General features: G+C 39.4%; 1 protein-coding gene across 1 annotated transcript; it reads left to right on the forward strand.

Annotated features, from left to right (window-relative positions):
• The first annotated feature begins 96 nt into the window (after positions 1-96).
• eif2a (eukaryotic translation initiation factor 2A) lies at positions 97-19024 on the forward strand. The gene is given in 14 exon segments (NM_001025170.2): positions 97-131; positions 2350-2419; positions 3027-3098; positions 3186-3304; positions 5985-6084; positions 6394-6476; positions 9020-9093; positions 9179-9323; positions 9909-10025; positions 14555-15129; positions 16607-16720; positions 16801-16914; positions 18441-18506; positions 18854-19024. Coding segments are annotated over 14 exon segments (1743 nt in total). The 5' UTR covers positions 97-103; the 3' UTR covers positions 18920-19024.
• Positions 19025-19063: the final 39 nt, after the last annotated feature.

Raw genomic sequence — 19063 nt, forward strand, 5'->3', positions numbered from 1 at the left:
CATAGAGAGTAAAAAAAAGCATTTTACACGTCGTCAAATCATGAATCAGTGACGTCGGCGCAGAATTCTCTGACGTTACACGCTGTCGTACTTCCGTTTCAAAATGGCGCCCCCCACACCTCATTTAGCAGGTGAGTTGTCGCTCAAAAATGTGCATTTTAAGCTCATTTCATTGGCGTAAATATACATGATCAATGTGAGATGGCGATCATGTTATTTAATAACTCGCACGTCATGTATTCTCACGGTTTGCAGACATACACAGACATCGGCTCACTCATAAGTCTGTCATATGCGCCAGAAATGTTTAGTAACGTTATTTTGGACAAATGCACTATAAGCAATGTGAAATATTTCAAAATCTCTATTATATTAAGCCGCTGATTAAATGTATCTCTGTTGTGTATGTGTTTGTGCATGTAATAAGTTAAGAATAAACTGTTTGAAGCCAACTTAATAAACCAAACGTACTTTAAATTAGTTATTGAGGTAAAGTTTGTTTTATATTCGCACATTTGGACTTTCACCTTAATAATAAAATGTCGTAAATATATTCTTTGCTAAATCTAAATAGTGGAATCAAATTAGCAGCCAATTTCTATCAAAGTACACCAATATTCACAGTCAAATAGATAGTGCTGATGTTGTTTTGAAGTCGTAATAACCAGCTGTTTGGTAAACAAAGCATATCTCTCATATAATATATCTACTAAAAGACAGAAAAAATTACTTTATAATCTGTATTGTACTTAAATCATCAGTGTTGGGAGTACTGCGATACAAAAGTAATGTATTACAGTAACGCATTAGTTTTTCCCGTAACGCAGTAGTGTAAGGCATTACTAATACATTTTCAGTAATATTTTACTCGGTACATGTTCAGTAACGCGTGTGTTACAACAAACTTTTTGCCCACAATCCCATGTTAGAACCAGTTGTTTGTTAAACAAAGCAGGTCTCATATAATATAACTACTAAACGACAGAAAATATTACTTTACAAACTGTATTGTACATAAATCATATCAAAATTACTGTAATATTCAGTAATAATACTGAAATTAAAATAAAAACTGCATAAATAGCCTATATATTTACACACATTTACATAAGTAAAAAAGTAGATTGAATGATGGCTCAGCAATTGATTGAGGTAAAGTTGGTTTTATATTCACACTTTTGGACTTTCTCCTTAGTAATATAATGTCAGAAATGTATTCTTTGCTAAATCTAAATAGTGGAATCGTATTAGCAGCCAATTTCTATCAAAGTACACCAATATTTACAGTCAAATAGATAGTGCTGATGTTGTTTTGAAGTCATGCTTACATGTGATTTCAGACTGAATATCCAAAGTACCATGGTAAACAATATAGGGAGCAGGTCACAAGTTCTCACTGAATGAATGTGCTAATATAAAACCAACTTTACCTCAATAAATTAGTTAAAGGCAGGGCCTGACAGATTCTGATGAAATTGTTTGCTATTTATTTGCATAATTTTGTACAAAATCTACATATTTAAGCATGAATGGCTTTGAGAGTATAGTAACTACGTTTAATAAGCTTTTATTTCAGGTTATTAATGCAAATCCAATACTAGAACGAGCTGTTTGGTAAACAAAGCAAGTCTCTCATATAATATATCTACTAAAAGACAGAAAATATTACTTTACTATCTGTATTGTACTTAAATCATCAGTGTTGGGAGTACTGTGATACAAAAGTAATGTATTTCAGTAATATACATAATACATTTTCCTGTAATGCAGTAGTGGCATTATTAAAAAATATTACTAAGTAATATTTTACTCTGTACATGCTCAGTAACGTGTGCGTTACAACAAACTTTTCGCCCGCAAGACATTAACAAATAAAAAATAGCGCAGCTCTATTTCCTGTTTGTGGTTATGAATATACGTGTGTGTTGTCATTAATGCAAATTCCATATTAGAACCTGCTGTTTAGTAAACAAAGCAAGTTTCTCATATAACAAATAAGTGCTAAAAGACAGAACATATTACTTTACTTACTGTATTGTACATAAATGATATCAACAATAGTTTAGTGTTCAGTAATATTACTGAAATTAAAAACTGAATAAATTGCCCGAATATTTACACACATTTACATAAGTAAATAAATAGCATGAATGATGCGCTCAAACATCTATTAAGGTAAAGTTGGTTTTATATTTGCACATTCAAACTTCTCCTTAATAATATGATTTTATTAAAGTATTCTTAACAAATTCGAATGGTAAAATCATATTAGCAGCCAACGACTATCAAAATACAACATTGTTCTCAGGATTTAAGACTTTTTAATACATTTTGTTTTATTCCAAACAGTGCGAGGATCAGATGGTACGCTGCTGTTGCACGGACCTCCGAACTGTCAGGAAAGCTCTGCTTTTCAGAGGTCAGTTATTGCACTTTCTGTTTCATTTTCACACAAACACTTTGTTGCTTTATTATTTATAGATGCTTCTTAATATTAATAATAATAATAATAAATTTTTACAAAATGTATTAAAAATGTTGTTAAAAGTCAAAAGGGTACATTAAAAAAGGCTTATCAAAACATAAAAAATATTGAGATAATCACCTTTAAAGTTGCTCAAATTAAGATCTTTGCAATGCATATTACTAATCAAAGATTAGGATGGCATGGTGGGTCGGTGATTAGCACTGCATTTCTGTGTGGAGTTTGCATGTTGTCCCAGTTCATTCCACTGTGGCGACCTCAAAAATAGAGACTAGGCTGAAGGAAAATTAATAATGCATTGTTACTTTTGAGTTACTTCTTAATTGAATAGTTTTTTCTTCTTTTATTAAATAGAGAAGCTCTGCAATTAACAATATATACAACCTACACCTTCATTTACCTTTAAAAAAACACATAAAAATAATAATTTTTATAAAATAATGAGAGCAACTCAAATAGTAATACTTGTTTTTTTAAGTAATGCATTACTTGTTTCTTAGAAATGTATAAGACACTGATAATAACTATCATTTCTTTTCAGAGATGACCGGCAAGGCAGATACATGACGTTCAGCAATGATGGCACCTTGTTTGCATGGTGCAATGGCTCACAGTATGTATAAAGCATTGCAAATGTATTCATCAGTAAATATTAAGGATTGGTGTTTGTGTAAACCTCTGTCCTCTGTGTGTTTGGTAGGGTCACTGTGCTCAAAGTTCCCTCTGGAGATTTGGTGAAGTCTTTTGATTTACCGAAAACAACCGCTCTGGAGTTTTCACCTTTGAATAAAGTTCTGGCCACCTGGCAGCAATACACCAGTATGACCTTATAAAATATGATAAGATCTTATTCTGTCATCATTTACTCATCCTTCAGTGGTTACATGCCTGTTTGACTTTGAGAGGCCCTGCTGTTTAAAAAAACTAGCCTAGAGCGCCATCTGCTGTTTAAAAACTAGCCTAGAGCGCCATCTGCTGTTTAAAAACTAGCCTAGAGCGTCATCTGCTGTTTAAAAACTAGCCTAAAGCACTGTCTGCTATTAGAAACTAGCCAAGAGCTCTGTTAAAAACTAGCCTGGAGAACCATTTGCTGTTCAAAATAAGCCTAGAGCACCATCTGTTGTTAAAAACAAGCATAGATTGCCATCTGCTGTTAAAAAAGCCTAGAATGTCGTCTGCTATTCGAAACTAGCCAAGAGCCCAATAAAGCTAGCCTAGAGCACTGTTTACTGTGAAAAATTAGCCTAGAGTGACATCTGCTATTAGAAACTAGTCAAGAGCTCTGTTAAAAACTAGCCTAGAGCACTGCCTGCTTTCAAAAAGTATCCTAGAGTGGCATCTGCTGTTAAAAACTAGCCTAGATTGCTGTCTGTATTTAAAATATAGCCTAGAATGTTGTCTGCTGTTAGAAACTAGCCAAGAGCTCTGTTACTAGCTTAGAGCAATATCTGGTGTTCAAAACTAGCCTAAAGGGTCATCTGTTGTTAAAAACCAGGCAAAAGTGCTGTCTGCTATTAGAAACTAGCCAAGAGCTCAATTAAAAGCTAGCCTAGAGCACCGTTTGCTGTTAAAAACTAGCCTAGAGTGACATATGCTGTTAAAAAGTAGCCTAAAGTGCTGTCAGCTACTAAAAACTAGCCTACTGCTATTTGAAACTAGCCAAAAGCTCTGTTAAAAACTAGTCTAGAGAATCGCTTGCTGTTAAGAACTAGCCTACAGTGCCGTCTGCTGTTAAAATCTAGCCTAGAGCGCTGTCTGCTGTTAAAAACTAGCCCAGAGTAACATCTGCTGTTAAAAACTAGCCTAGAGAACTGTCTTCTATTAAAAACTAGACACTAAAACAAAAAAAAACCTAAGAACATTGTCTGCTATTAGAAACTAGCCAAGAGCTCTGTTAAAAAGTAGCCTAGAGCGCCATCCTCTGTTAAAAACTAGTCTTCAGCGCCATCTGCTGTTTAAAACCTAGCCTAGAGCGCCATCTGCTGTTTAAAAACTAGCCTAGAGCGCCATCTCCTGTTTAGAAACTAGCCTAGAGCGCCATCTGCTGAATAAAAACTAGCCTAGAGCGCCTTCTGCTGTTTAAAAACTAGCCTAGAGCGCCATCTGCTGTTTAAAAACTAGCCTAGAGCGCCATCTCCTGTTTAGAAACTAGCCTAGAGCGCCATCTGCTGATTAAAAACTAGCCTAGAGCGCCTTCTGCTGTTTAAAAACTAGCCTAGAGCGCCATCTCCTGTTTAAAAATTAGCCTAGAGCACCATCTGCTGTTTAAAAACTAGCCTAGAGCACCATCTCCTTTTTAAAAACTAGCCTAGAGCGCCATCTGCTGTTTAAAAACTAGCCTAGAGCGCCATCTCCTTTTTAAAAACTAGCCTAGAGCGCCATCTGCTGTTTAAAAACTAGCCTAGAGCGCCATCTTCTGTTTAGAAACTAGCCTAGAGTGCCATCTGCTGTTTAAAAACTAGCCTAGAGTGCCATCAGCTGTTTAAAAACTAGCCTAGAGGGCCATCTGCTGTTTAAAAACTAGCCTTGAGCGCCATCTGCTGTTAAAAACCAGCCTAGACCACCATCCGCTGTTAAAAACTAGCCTAGAGCACCATCCGCTGTTAAAAACTAGCCTAGAGCGCCATCTGCTGTTTAAAAACTAGCCTTGAGCGCCATCTGCTTTTAAAAACCAGCCTAGACCACCATCCGCTGTTAAAAACTAGCCTAGAGCACCATCCGCTGTTAAAAACTAGCCTAGAGAACCATCCGCTGTTAAAAACTAGCCTAGAGCGCCATCTGCTGTTTAAAAACTAGCCTAGAGCGCCATCTGCTGTTTTAAAACTAGCCTAGAGCGCCATCTCCTGTTTAAAAACTAGCCTAGAGCGCCATCTGCTGTTTAAAAACTAGCCTAGAGCACCATCTCCTGTTTAAAAACTAGCCTAGAGCGCCATCTGCTGTTTAAAAACTAGCCTAGAGCGCCATCTCCTGTTTAAAAACTAGCCTAGAGCACCATCTGCTGTTTAAAAACTAGCCTAGAGAACCATCTGCTGTTTAAAAACTAGCCTAGAGCACCATCTGCTGTTAAAAACTAGCCTAGAGCACCATCTGCTGTTTAAAAACTAGCCTAGAGCACCATCTGCTGTTAAAAACTAGCCTAGAGCACCATCTGCTGTTAAAAACTAGCCTAGAGAACCATCCGCTGTTAAAAACTAGCCTAGAGCGCAGTTAACTGTTAAAAACTAGCCTAGAGCGCAGTTCACTGTTAAAAACTAGCCTAGAGCGCTGTCTGCTATTAGAAACTAGCCAAGTGCTATGTTAAAAACTAGCCTAGAGAAACTAGAGCGCCATCTGAAGTTCAAATTATTTATTACCACAGCTCAAAATATTTAATTCTTATTTGAAAAAAGACATTCTGGAAGTAAGCTATCATCCTGGACCCCTTCGAAATGCATAAAACACTCTTTACAAATAAATAGCAATGTAGAGGAAACCACTTAATAGCAGCTTTATTTTTCAGAGACGCAGGATAACCCTCAAGGAGAAGCAAACCTGCAGCTTTGGGACTTGCAAACAGGCGCCTGCATGAAAGCTTTCTATCAGAAGAAGATGACAGGATGGTTCGTGACTTTTGATAAATAACATTCCCTTCTATATCAACATCTTCTGTTTTCTGATTTGTGTTTACTGGCATGAGGGGTGGGATCAAATTGTCATTTGCACTAATAGCAAACCATCTAATCAATCCCTATTGGACAAAACCAGACCCCGCCTACAATTGTTTGTAAAGCTGTTTCACTTGGTTTAACATCAAGATGGAGAGGAAAACACGATCACAACTTCTATTTCATGCTAACTTAGAGTTTTTGTATTATTGTCAGTGTATTTCTTTTCTGTCTGTAACTGTAAAACGTCTGTTTTTTTCACAGGTGTCCAAGCTGGGCAGACGATGAAAGTATTTCTGTTCGAAATGTCAATAATGAGCTTCACTTTTTTGAAAACAACAACTTTGGTGAGACATTGTTTGCTTTGTTTATTGTGCATGTTATGTTTTAAATGAGTGATAAATAGCATGGGCATGTTTATGTTCATTTGAATGTATAAAAGCTCACTATTTCTTTAAGAATTAACAACATTGTTTTTAGTAGTTTAGCTTTTTCTTGGTTGTTTTAATGAAATTCTGTTTCTGTATTCTGTTGAATTAATTTGGGATATGAACCTATTCTGTGTAGCCTGCAAGTAATGTGAATATACGGCTGACTGAATGATATGTGCAAAAAAGAAAAGAAATCACAGAAAAATAGATAATCAGCATAATAAATGTCAAATCTATTTCTTACAATCTTGTTTACTACAAAGCAGAAAGTTAATTGTTAATTTAAATTACTGTTATTGTCAATACAAAACATTACAAATCCATTAAGTATATGAATGAATGAATGATTTTCACAAATCTGAGGTACAATATACCCTCCCCTGCCACTTTATTAGGTACACCTGTCCAACTGCTTGTTAACGAAAATTTCTGAACAGCCAATCGCATGGCAGCAACTCAATCCATTTAGGCATGTAGACATGGTCAAGACGATCTGCTGCAGTTCAAACCGAGCATCAGAATGGGGAGAAAAAGGGATTTAAGTGACTTTGAATGTGGCATCGATTGAACGTGATGGGCTGGTCTTGAGTATTTTAGAAACTGCTGATCAACTGGGATTTTCACACACTACCATCTCTAGGGTTTACAGAGAATGGTCTGAAAAATAAAAATAAAACTCAGTGAGCGGCAGTTCTGTGGGCGCAAATGCCTTGTTGATCCCAGAGGTCAGAGGAGAATGGCCAGACTGGCTCCAGCTGATAGAAAGGCAACAGTAACTCAAATAAGCACTCGCTACAACTGAGGTCTGCAGAAGAGCATCTCTGAACACACAATACCTCCAACCTTGAGGCAGATGGGCTACAGCAGCAGAAGAGCACACCGGGTGCCGCTCCTGTCAGCTAAGAACAGGAAACTGAGGCTACAATTCACACAGACTCACCAAAACTGGACAATAGAAGATTGGAGAAACGTTGCCTGCTCTGATGAGTCTCCATTTCTGCTGCCACATTTGGATTGTCGGGTCAGAATTTGGTACCCACAACATGAAAGCATGGATCCATCCTGCCTTGTATCAGCGGTTCTGGTGGTGGTGGTGTAATAGTGTGGGGGAGATTTTTGTTGGCACACTTTGAGCTCATTAGTCCAACTAAGCATCGTGTCAAAGCCACAGCCTACCTGAGTATTGTTGCTGACCATGTCCATCCCTTTATGACCACAGTGTACCCATCTTCTGATGTCTACTTCCAGCAGGATAACGTGCCTTTTCATAAAGCGTGAATTATCTCAGACTGATGAACATGACAATGAGTTCACTGTACTCAAATGGCCTCCACAGTCACCAGAGCTCAATCCAATAGAGCACCTTTGGGATGTGGTGGAACGGGAGATTCGCATCATGGATGTGCAGCCGACAAATCTGCAGCAACGTGATGTTATCATGTCAATATGGAGCAAAATCTCTGAGGAATCTTTCCAGTATCTTGTTGAATCTCTGCCACGAAGGATTAAGGCAGTTCTGAAGGCGAAAGGGTGTCCAACCCGGTACTAGTAAAGCCTGATTTATACTTCTGCGTTAAGTGACCGGCGTAACCCACGGCGCAGGCAACGCGCGTAGCTGTGCATTTATACTTCTGTGCGCTGTCTCTGTTGGTCTGCATTAACACTTCTGAAACGCTAGTTGGCAGTGAGGTGTAAATGTTCCTCTGTGTCGAGTTTCTTCGCTGCTGTTTTGTTTTTCCTGAACACTTCCTGGATGTACAAGTGGCTCAAACTCGCTCATTTTGAGGCAGCAACCGGCGGACGTGCAACAACTTTAACTATGAGGTAAACACAAAACAAAACTTTCCATCCGGAGCTCCTTCACGGGACTCCACACTTGTAAACAATCGCTACATTGGGTTCGCGCGCGGCTCTCGGTCCCGCCCAGACTCGTCAGCGCTACCAAGCCAACCAATCACAGAGCTTGCGCTACGCGTTGTTGCGACGTGTAGTTACATTTTTTGAGAGGTGCACATCAGTGACGGCCACGGCGAAGGGCTATGCGTCAGCGCCGTAGCATATGCCGGTGTTTGACGCAGAAGTTTAAATCAGCCTTAAGGTGTACCGAACAAAATGTGTATAGCCTAGAGTGTGTACATAAAATTATATTGATAATTGTATGACAATACATTAAGTATAAACACTGATTCTGTAGGTTAAAAACAACAATTACTGGAATTATATTCTATTACTTTATTAATACATTGTACATAAATAATAATAAAAAAAATTTTGAAAAAATATTTGTCTTAAAATCATGCCACAAAACAGGATTTGTCAAGGAAATTCTAGTCTGAATCATTATATCACCCAACCATAAATAAAAATTTAAGAATTTAGACTAGTTAAAAACAAATTCAAATGCTTGAAACACTCGTTGAGTTTGCAATCTGTGCTATTTTTTTTTTTTTATTGTGCAGAAGTTATTGCCAACAAGCTTCACCTACAGAAAGTGTCTGAGTTTGCTCTGTCTCCTGGATCACAGCCGAGCAAGGTATCAGAAAACATTCACAGATTCCCGCTTAATGCAGTTGGTTTAGTCACGCAGATGTACAATAATCTCTCTGGTGTTTCTTAAGGTTGCCGTTTATGTTCCCGGAAGCAAAGGAGCTCCGTCTTTTGTACGTCTGTACCAGTATCCCAATTTCGGAGGTCCTACATGTGCTCTGGCAAACAAGAGCTTTTTCAAGGCTGATAAAGTCAACATGCTGTGGAACAAAAAAGGTAGATTATTGTTTTTATTGTGCCCCTTTATGCAAGATGTAAAATAAGAGTGTCCCTAGAGAGTGTGTGTGTGAAGTTTCAACTCAAAACTCTACACAAATAATGTTTCTAACTCTTTGAAACTAACCCTTTTAGGCTTTGATCATAATTGTGCCGTTTTGGTGACTGTCGCTTTAAATTCAAATGAGATGAGGGCATTCAAATTCAAAAGAGGGCGGAGCTACAACTGACTGTCAGCATAGTGGCTGATTAAAAACAGGACTAACATTATCTGAAAAACATGTCTCAGAAGACGTCTATAATACATGTTTTTCAGTAGATACGGTATGCTAATGAAGGAGAGATCATCACTAATGGGCGGGGCTTTCCCTCTGATGACACATACGAAGGGAGAATGTCAATCAAAGTGTTTCTGCAGACTGTTATAATCAAGTGTGATGATAAAAAATAAAGTTAATTAATTTTTACCATTAGAGGCTGGATATATTCACACAATGTTGCCTCACATTAGACCCTTTATGGAAGTGATTTTTGCTTAATAGAGGTTTTCACGTACGCATTAATGCTTTGCATTGTCTTCCAAAGCCACTGCAGTTCTTGTCACCGCCAGCACAGAGGTGGATAAAACAGGAGCCTCTTATTATGGAGAGCAGACGCTACATTACGTCGCCACCAATGGAGAAAGTGCTGTCGTTCAGCTACGTAAGTAACATATTAAGTTAGTAATTAACTACTAGGGCTGCACAATATATTGTTTCAGCATCAACATCGCAATGTGCACATTGTCTGCAATGTGAATTCACTTTTAGTTCAGTTTTAGTTTATTAGGAAATGTGAGTAGGGCTATATATACAGTTAAAGCCAGAATTATTAACCCTCCCCTGTTTATTTTTACCCCAATTTCTGTTTAACAGAGAGAAGATTTTTTTCAGCACATTTCTAATCATAATAGTTTTAATAACTCATCTCTAATAACTGATTTATTTACTCTTCGCCATGATGCCAGTAAATAATATTTTACTTGATATTTTTCAAGACACTTCTATACAGCTTAAAGTGACATTTAAAGGCTTAACTAGATTAATTAGGTTAACTAGGCAGGTTAGGGTAATTAGGCAAGTTATTGTATAACGATGGTTTGTTCTGTAGACTATCGAAAATTAATTAGCTTAAAGGGGCTAATAATTTTGACCTTAAAATGTTTTTTTTAAAAATTAATACTGCTTTTATTCTAGCCGAAATAAAAAAAACAAATAAGACTTTCCAGAAGAAAAAATATTATCTGACATACTGTGAAAATTTCCTCGCTCTGTTAAACATAATTTGGAGAAAAATAATGAAAAGGGGGGCTAATAATTCTGACTTACACTGTATCATAAAACATTGTGGAGCCATTGTGAAGTTTAACCTTGATAGAGTGTTGATTTTAAGGCTCATGACTGAGATTTCAAGTGTGTTTAAACCGTTTGTAAGAAGTTATATAAAATTTGTAGTAGATTAATTCCAGTTATTTTTTAATACAATGACGACTACACCGTGTCATTTATTTACATTTGATTATTCAATTTCTGTACATGAATGCAGTTAGACTCTCCAGAAAAACAGAATATGCAGATGGTCTGTCCTACGAAATCCCAATCGATATCAAATTCTGAATTCTTACCAAAATTAGCTATTCAAGTCATCTGGGGCCTCATGTATCAACGCTGCGTACGCACAAAAACTTTGCGTACGCCAGGTTTCACGCTCAGAATCGCTCACGTTTGGATTTACTAACAATAAACTGAACGTGGGAATGTGCGCAGCTTCACGGCAGCTTTCTGGCAGGCGTGCGCACATTTTTTGTGCGTGTCTGTTTTATTTCCATTGGCGACTCCTAAAGGCAGTTGTGTTAAATTCCTCTCTACAAAGTGTCTGAGCCTTGCAATGGCAGCTGTATGAGACGGGTTTAGCAGGTATATAAGGTTTCCATACCATACAGTTGACCAGCTAAACATTAAAGCACAATTTGCAGCGGTCGCCGGTTTTCCCAATGTAATCTTAGCGATCTACTGCACACACATTGCTATAAAGACACTATCTGAAGATGAATTTGCATGCGTGAATCAGAAACATTTCCATTCAATAAATGTGCAAATAAAATATGATGCTTATTGATATGAACTTATTGATGATTCCTACTTGTCTTTCTCGTGATAAATAGTTGGCAAAATCTGATATGTAGCGGGGGAAAAAACAAGAAAGAGTTCATTAGACGCTGGATTCGAGCCGCGTTCATGCTCGAACGTGTCAAATCATGATCACATGCGTCTTACGAGTAGCGCCACTGAGTCTGGTAAGCGTCCTGCAACATTTTACAGATATAAACCACACTATTTCTTTTTTTTAATGCATTCAGTGCGATGTTCAGACCCAACTGTGTTAACCGCATCAGCTAAACTCTCCCACTCTATTTTTTTCTTTTGTTGTTAATTCCGGAGAACAAACTTGCAAATAACACCACTTTTCTCCGGTCTACCTCCGAAAGCAGCACCTCCAATTCACTTTCTGTTCAAAGTTTCTCTTTTTGCTTGCTTTTTCGTTGGGTTTTGCCATTAGCATAGTCATTAGCATATTCATACGGGGGAGGAGGCAGGGAGGGGTTTTGTGCTCGTGCATGTTGCGCTCAGTTTCACGTTCATTCGGATGTACAAAAGAATATGCGTGAGATTCGGCGTACGCAGTGTTTCATACATCTGAAATTTTTTCTGCGTACGCACATTTACAGCTTTGTGCGTACGCAATGTTTTAGTAAGATTTCCACGCAAGTCTTCGTACATGAGGCCCCAGGTCTAGTTGTAATCCATTATGAAAGGACTTTAGTGGTAATAGTTTTCATTTTTTCAGCACGATAATGATAATTGCTGTGAAATCCTATTTGGAGAAAGAAAACAGCCGATAAAACGTCCACATGTGTCCAGACCTGAATATGATTGAGGCTGTATGAAAACACCTGGACAGAAAAAGAAAGATAAGACACTCTAAACCTGAAGAAGAACTCTGGAAAGTGTTATAAGACGCCTGATATTAATACACAGCACATTATTTCAGAAAATCTCAGGAAAATTAGAAGAAAACCTTGTGCTTGGTGCCAAGGGAAGCCACATTAAACATAGACTTTTGCTTGAGGAGGAAACGTTGTGCTGTTGTTGTTTTTTTGTACATATTTTCTATATTTTCTGTTGTTTTTAATAAGACATTGATCGATTATGTATTGTGCAAAAGTCTTAGGCCAACAAAGCTGGAATGGACCATTTTGAAGACTGTAAACAATAACAATGGTCCTAATGTATTCCCTTTAATACATTTTGAATTTCCATAGCTTCTAAGAATCCAAAAAGGTCCATATGTTGATCAATAATGTTATGGCAGCCATTTTAACATTAGGATATGAATAAATTGCCTCTTGTAACAGTAAATAAATACTGGGTGGGCCGTTTATATGGATACACACTAATAAAATGGGAATGATTGGTGATATTAATGTCCTGTTTGTGGCACATTAGTATATGTGAGGGGGCAAACTTTTCAAGATGGGTGGTGACCATGGTGGCCATTTTGAAGTCGGCCATCTTGGATCCAACTTTTGTTTTTTTCAATAGGAAGAGGGTCATGTGACACATCAAACTTATTGGGAATTTCACAAGAAAAACAATGGTGTGGTTGGTTTTAACGTAACTTTATTTTTTTATGAGATATTTACAAGTTTCTGACACTTATAACATGTGTTCAATGTGCTGCCCATTGTGTTGGATGGTCAATGCAACCCTCTTCTCCCACTCTTCACACACTGATAGCAACACCACAGGAGAAATGCCAGCACAGGCTTCCAGTTTCCGTAGTTTCAGGTGCTGCACATCTTGTGTCTTCACACCATAGACAATTGCCTTTAGATGGTTCCAAACATAAAAGTCTAAGGGGGTCAGATCGGGAGACCTTGGGGGCCATTCAACAGGCCCACGACGACCAATCCACTTTTCAGGAAACTGTTCATCTAGGAATGCTCGGACCTGACAACTATAATGTGGTTGTGCACCATCCTGCTGGAAAAACTCAGGGAACGTGCCAGCTTCAGTGCATATAGAGGGAAACACATCATCATGGAGCAATTTGAAATATCCAGTGGCCTTGAGGTTTCCATTGATGAAGAATGGCCTCACTATCTTTGTGTCTATGGTGTGAAGATTCAAGATGTGCAGCACCTGAAACTACGGATACTGGAAGCCTGTGCTGGCATTTCTCCTGCGGTGTTGCTATCAGTGTGTGAAGAGTGGGAGAAGAGGGCTGCATTGACAATCCAACACAATGGGCAGCACATCGAACACATGTTATAAGTGGTCAGACACTTGTAAATAACTCATGAAAGAATAAAGTTACGTTAAAACCAAGCACACCATTACTTTTCTTGTGAAATTCCTCATAAGTTTGATGTGTCTTCCTATTGAAAAAACAGAAGTTGGATCCAAGATGGCCGACTTCAAAATGGCCACCATGGTCACCACCCATCTTGAAAAGTTTGCCCCGTTACATATACTAATGTGCCACAAACAGGACGTTAATATCACCAACCACTCCCATTTTATTAAGGTGTATCCATCTAAAAAGCTCATCCTGTAGTTTGCTAACAAGCAGGAAATCCCTGCTGAAAAATCCAGCTTAAACCAGCCTAGGCTGGTTGGCTGGTTTTAGCTGGTCGACCAGGCTGGTTTTAGAGGGGTTTTGGCCACTTCTAGGCTTGTTTCCAGCCATTTCCAGCCTGGTCTAGCTGGTCAGGCTGGGACATGACCAGCTAAAACCCTCTTGACCAGCCTAGCCAAGCTGGGAGTCCAGCCAAAACCAGCTATATCCAGCTTAAACCAGGCTGGTCAAGCTGGTTTTAGCTGGATTTAGCTGGTCATTTTCCAGCCTGACCAGCTAAGACCAGGCTGGAAATGGCTGGAAACCAGCCTGGAAATGGCCAAAACCCCTCTAAAACCAGCCTGGTCGACCAGCTAAAACCAGCCAACCAGCCTAGGCTGGTTTAAGCTGGATTTTTCAGCAGCGATGTTCAGGACATCACCACACTGAAATGGTCTATAGTGCTTGGGACTTTTGTACAGTACTCCATATCTCGGTGTCATGTCAGTTTTTCCAATATCGTGCATCCCAAATAACTACCATGAGTAAAATAATACTTTTGATGTCTTTTCCAGCAAAGAACGGCCCCATATATGACGTATCCTGGAGCCCCAACTCTACTGAGTTCTGTGTGGTTTATGGTTTTATGCCCGCCAAGGCCACCGTATTCAACAACAAGTGTGAGTCTGTGTTCGATTTCGGCACCGGCCCTCGAAATGCTGCTTTCTACAGTCCACAAGGCCACATCCTGGTCCTCGCTGGCTTTGGAAACCTGAGAGGACAGATGGAAGTTTGGGATGTAAAGAAATACAAGCAAGTGTCCAAACCCCAGGCTGAAGACACCACACATTTCTCCTGGTGTCCCGACGGGGAACATATAGTCACTGCGACCTGCTCACCCAGACTGCGAGTCAGCAATGGCTATAAGATCTGGCATTACACCGGGACTGTGCTGTACAAGCATGAAACGCCTTCCGGCAAAGAGCTCTGGGAGGTTTTGTGGCAGCCGTTTCCAGCTGGAGTGTTCCCGGAGCGGGCCGTCAAATACCAGGCTTTGCCGAGTGAGCTGGGCAGCACTGAAGCCAAACCAGCGCAGGCGTATCGACCTCCGGCTCTACGCAACAAACCGCAGACCGCCAGCTCTAAACTAGTGAGTTTAGTTTATGTTAAATGTCAAATGTTAAAAAGTCACATGTAAAAATAGAAACAAAACATAATATTACACTATTATTAACACCTACTGGTCACTTTATTAGGTACCTCTTACTAGTACCGGGTTGGACCCCTTTTTGCCTTCAAAACTGTTTTAATCCTTCGTGGCAGAGATTCAACAAGGTACTGGAAATACTCCTCAGAGATTTTGCTCCATATTGACATATCGGCTGCACATCCATGATGTGAATCTCCCACCACATCCCAAAGGTACTCTATTGAATTGAGATCTGGTGACTGTGGAGGCCATTTGAGTACAGTGAACTCATTGTCATGTTCAAGACACCAGTCTGAGATGATTTGCACTTTATGACATGGGACGTTATCCTGCTGGAAGTCATCAGGGGTCACTGTGGTCATAAAGGGATGGACATGGTCAGTAACAATACTCAGGTAGGCTGTGACGTTGACAGGATGCTCAACTGGTACTAATGGGCCCAATATGTGTTAAGAAAATATTCCCCACATCATTACACCACCACCACCAGCCTGAACTGTTGATAGAAGGCAGGGTGGATCCATGCTTTTATGTTGTTGAAGCTAAATTCTGACCCGACCATCCGAATGTGGCAGCAGAAATGGAGACTCATCAGAGCAGGCAACGTTTCTCCAATCTTCTATTGTCCAGTTTTGGTGAGCCTGTGTGAATTGTAGCCTCAGTTTCCTGTTCTTAGCTGACAGGAGCGGCACCCGGTGTGGTCTTCTGCTGCTGTAGCCCATCCGCCTCAAGGTTGGAGGTATTGTGTGTTCAGAGATGCTCTTCTGCAGACCTTAATTGTATCGAGTGCTTATTTGAGTTACTGTTGCCTTTCTATCATCTGGAACCAGTCTGGCCATTCTCCTCTGACCTCTGGCATCAACAAGGCATTTGCGCCCACAGAACTGCCGCTCACTGCATATTTCCTCTTTATTTAGACCCTTCTCTGTAAACCGTAGAGATGGTTGTGCGTGAAAATCCCAGTAGATCAGCAGTTTCTGAAATACTCAGACCAGCCTGTCTGGCACCAACAACCATGCCACGTTCAAAGTCACTTAAATCACCTTTCTTCCGCATTCTGATGCTCAGTTTGAACCGCAGCAGATCATCTTGACCATGTCTACCTGCCTAAATGCAGTGAGCTGCTGCCATGTGATTGGCTGATTAGAAATTTGTGTTAACGAGTAGTTGGACAGGTGTACCTAATAAAGTGGCCGGTGACTGTACATAAATTCACAAACACAAGTAAGAATAAGAAAAGGAGATAAAGCAGAATTTTTATCTTGTTTCTAGTCCAAATATGCAGAAATTCTTAAATTTCGCCCCAAATATTGCACCCCAAAATTTTGTAAGAATCAAAAATAGGATTAAATTCAGCCACAGATTTGGGGCAGGGTTATGAATGTAGAGAAATATGACAATATTATTTCTTTGACAGCATGAAGAGGAGCCGCCGCAGAACATGAAACCTGGCGCCGCTGGAGAGAAGCAACCGTCTAAAGCTGCTTTGAAGAACCAGAAAAGGCGAGAAGCAAAGAAAGCAGCTAAACAGGTACCTGTGATTTGAGGATTTGTGTATTTAGTGTAAACCGTACTGAGGAATATTTTAAGAGATGCTCTCTGTAAATACAGGAGAACAAGCCTGATGAAGCTCCACCTCCAGCAGCAGACCCCGCCCCCGTCAGTCATGTGACTTCAAGCTGTGGAGACCCAGAAACGGACAAGAAGATCAAGAATTTAAAAAAGGTGATCTGATTTGATTATGTACAGTATGACCATTCATTCATTTTCCTTCAGCTTAGTCTCTTTATTCATCAGGGGTCACCACAGCGGAATAAACCGCCAACTCATCCAGCATATGTTTTACACTGCGGATGACTTTTCAGCTGCAACTCAGTACTGAGAAACACCCAAACACTCTCACATTCACACTCATACACTACGGCCAATTTTGTTTATTCAATTCACCTATAGTTTAGTATAGTAGCGCATGTGTTTAGACCATGCATGTCCAAACTCTGTCCTAGAGGGCCGGTGTCCTGTAAAGTTTAGTTCCAACCCCAATCAGACACTCCTGGGCTAGCTAATCAAGCTCTTACTAGGCTTTCTGGAAACATCCTTGCAGGTGTGTAGAGGCAAGTTGGAGCTAAAATCTGCAGGACACCGGCCCTCCAGGATTGAGTTTGGACACCCCTGGTTTAGACTGTGAGGGAAAGCGGAGCACCCGGAAGAAACCCACGCCAACGCGGGGAGAACATACAAACTCCACACAGAAATGACAACTGACCCTGCCAGGACTCAACCCAGCGACCTTCTTGCTGTGAGGCCACAGTGCTAACCACTGTGTCGTCCTATGTATGACTAAATAGTTAATAATTATATAAAATGTGAAAAGTGTAAAGGGAAAGTAAAACATATTTAGTTTACTCTTCACTTGAACTTTTATTAGGCTTTATTTGATTTTAGTAATTTTAATATAGAGATTTTATTATTATTCATTATTTTTTATCAATGTTTTCCCCATCTTTCATTCATTCAGTCATTTTCTTTTTTTTTTTTTATAATTATTTTTTAGGGGCTTTTCACCTTTATTTTGATAGGACAGTAGAGAATTCGGACAGGAAAGCACTGGGAGCAGAGAGAGGGAAAGGATCGGCAAAAGACCTCGAGGCGGGAATCGAACCCGGGTCACCACGAGCACACTGGTGCTATATGTCAGCACGCAGTACCTCTAGGCTACAGGCGCCGACATTCATTCATTTTCTTGTCAGCTTAGTCCCTTTATTAATCCGGGGTTGCCACAGCAGAATGAACCGCCAACTTATCCAGCTAATTTTTACGCAGCGGATGCCCTTCCAGCCGCAACCCATCTCTGGGAAACAACCACACACACATTCACACACACACTCATACACTACGCACAATTTAGCCTACCCAATTCACCTGTACCGCATGTCTTTGGACTTGTGGGGGAAACCGGAGCACCCGGAGGAAACCCACGCGAAGGCAGGGAGAACATGCAAACTCCACACAGAAACGCCAACTGAGCCGAGGTTCGAACCAGCGACCTTCTTGCTGTGAGGCGACCTACTGCGCCACTGCCTGGCCCTCCCCATCTTTATTATCTATTATTTATATTTAACATTTTATTTATACAACAATTAGCTGTTTGAGTAAATAGTCTAAAAAATGTATTTGTACTATACTATATATATATATATTCTTCTTCAATGTTTTAATGTAATAATGTGATTTTTCTGTTTATCTGGCAGAAACTCAAAGCCATTGATGAACTAAAGGAGCAGCAGGCTGCCGGAAAAGTCATGCAAAAAAACCAGGTACCACCTTTTTATTGTTATGTTTTTATATGCTACCCGACAAAGTCTTGTCGTCTATAAATTTTTAATAAGTTGACTTCTAGTTGATCAATTGGTGTCAGAAGTGGCTTAAATTCAATTAAATTCAATTCATGTTTATTTTTTAAGTGATTTTACTATGTAGATTGTGTCAAAGCCGCTTAACATAGAAGTTTTAGTAAAGTCCAGTTTTCAGATATGATAAACAAAGGCCTCTAGATTACACTTTTTTTTTACCAAAATAAAATATGATCATGCCTTGATTTAGCTTTCATAAGACCTTCATAACATGCTAAAACCATAATTATAACATTTCCCCTTTTTTACAGCTTGAGAAGATGCAGAAGGAGGCCCAGCTGTTGAAAGAGCTTGAAGACCTTGAATTAGGATTATAAACTCACTGTACCAGTTTTCTCCATTGGTCATCATTGGTTTCCAAGCATTGCTTTGTCATACTCTCATTAAAATGAATGGAGATGTTTTTCTTCATGTCCAATAAACAACAGCCTGTTTTGCTTATTTGTTCATGGCTAGAAATT

This window comes from Danio rerio, chromosome 18 (genome assembly GCF_049306965.1).
Source record: "Danio rerio strain Tuebingen ecotype United States chromosome 18, GRCz12tu, whole genome shotgun sequence".
In the NCBI taxonomy this organism is placed as follows: domain Eukaryota; kingdom Metazoa; phylum Chordata; class Actinopteri; order Cypriniformes; family Danionidae; genus Danio; species Danio rerio.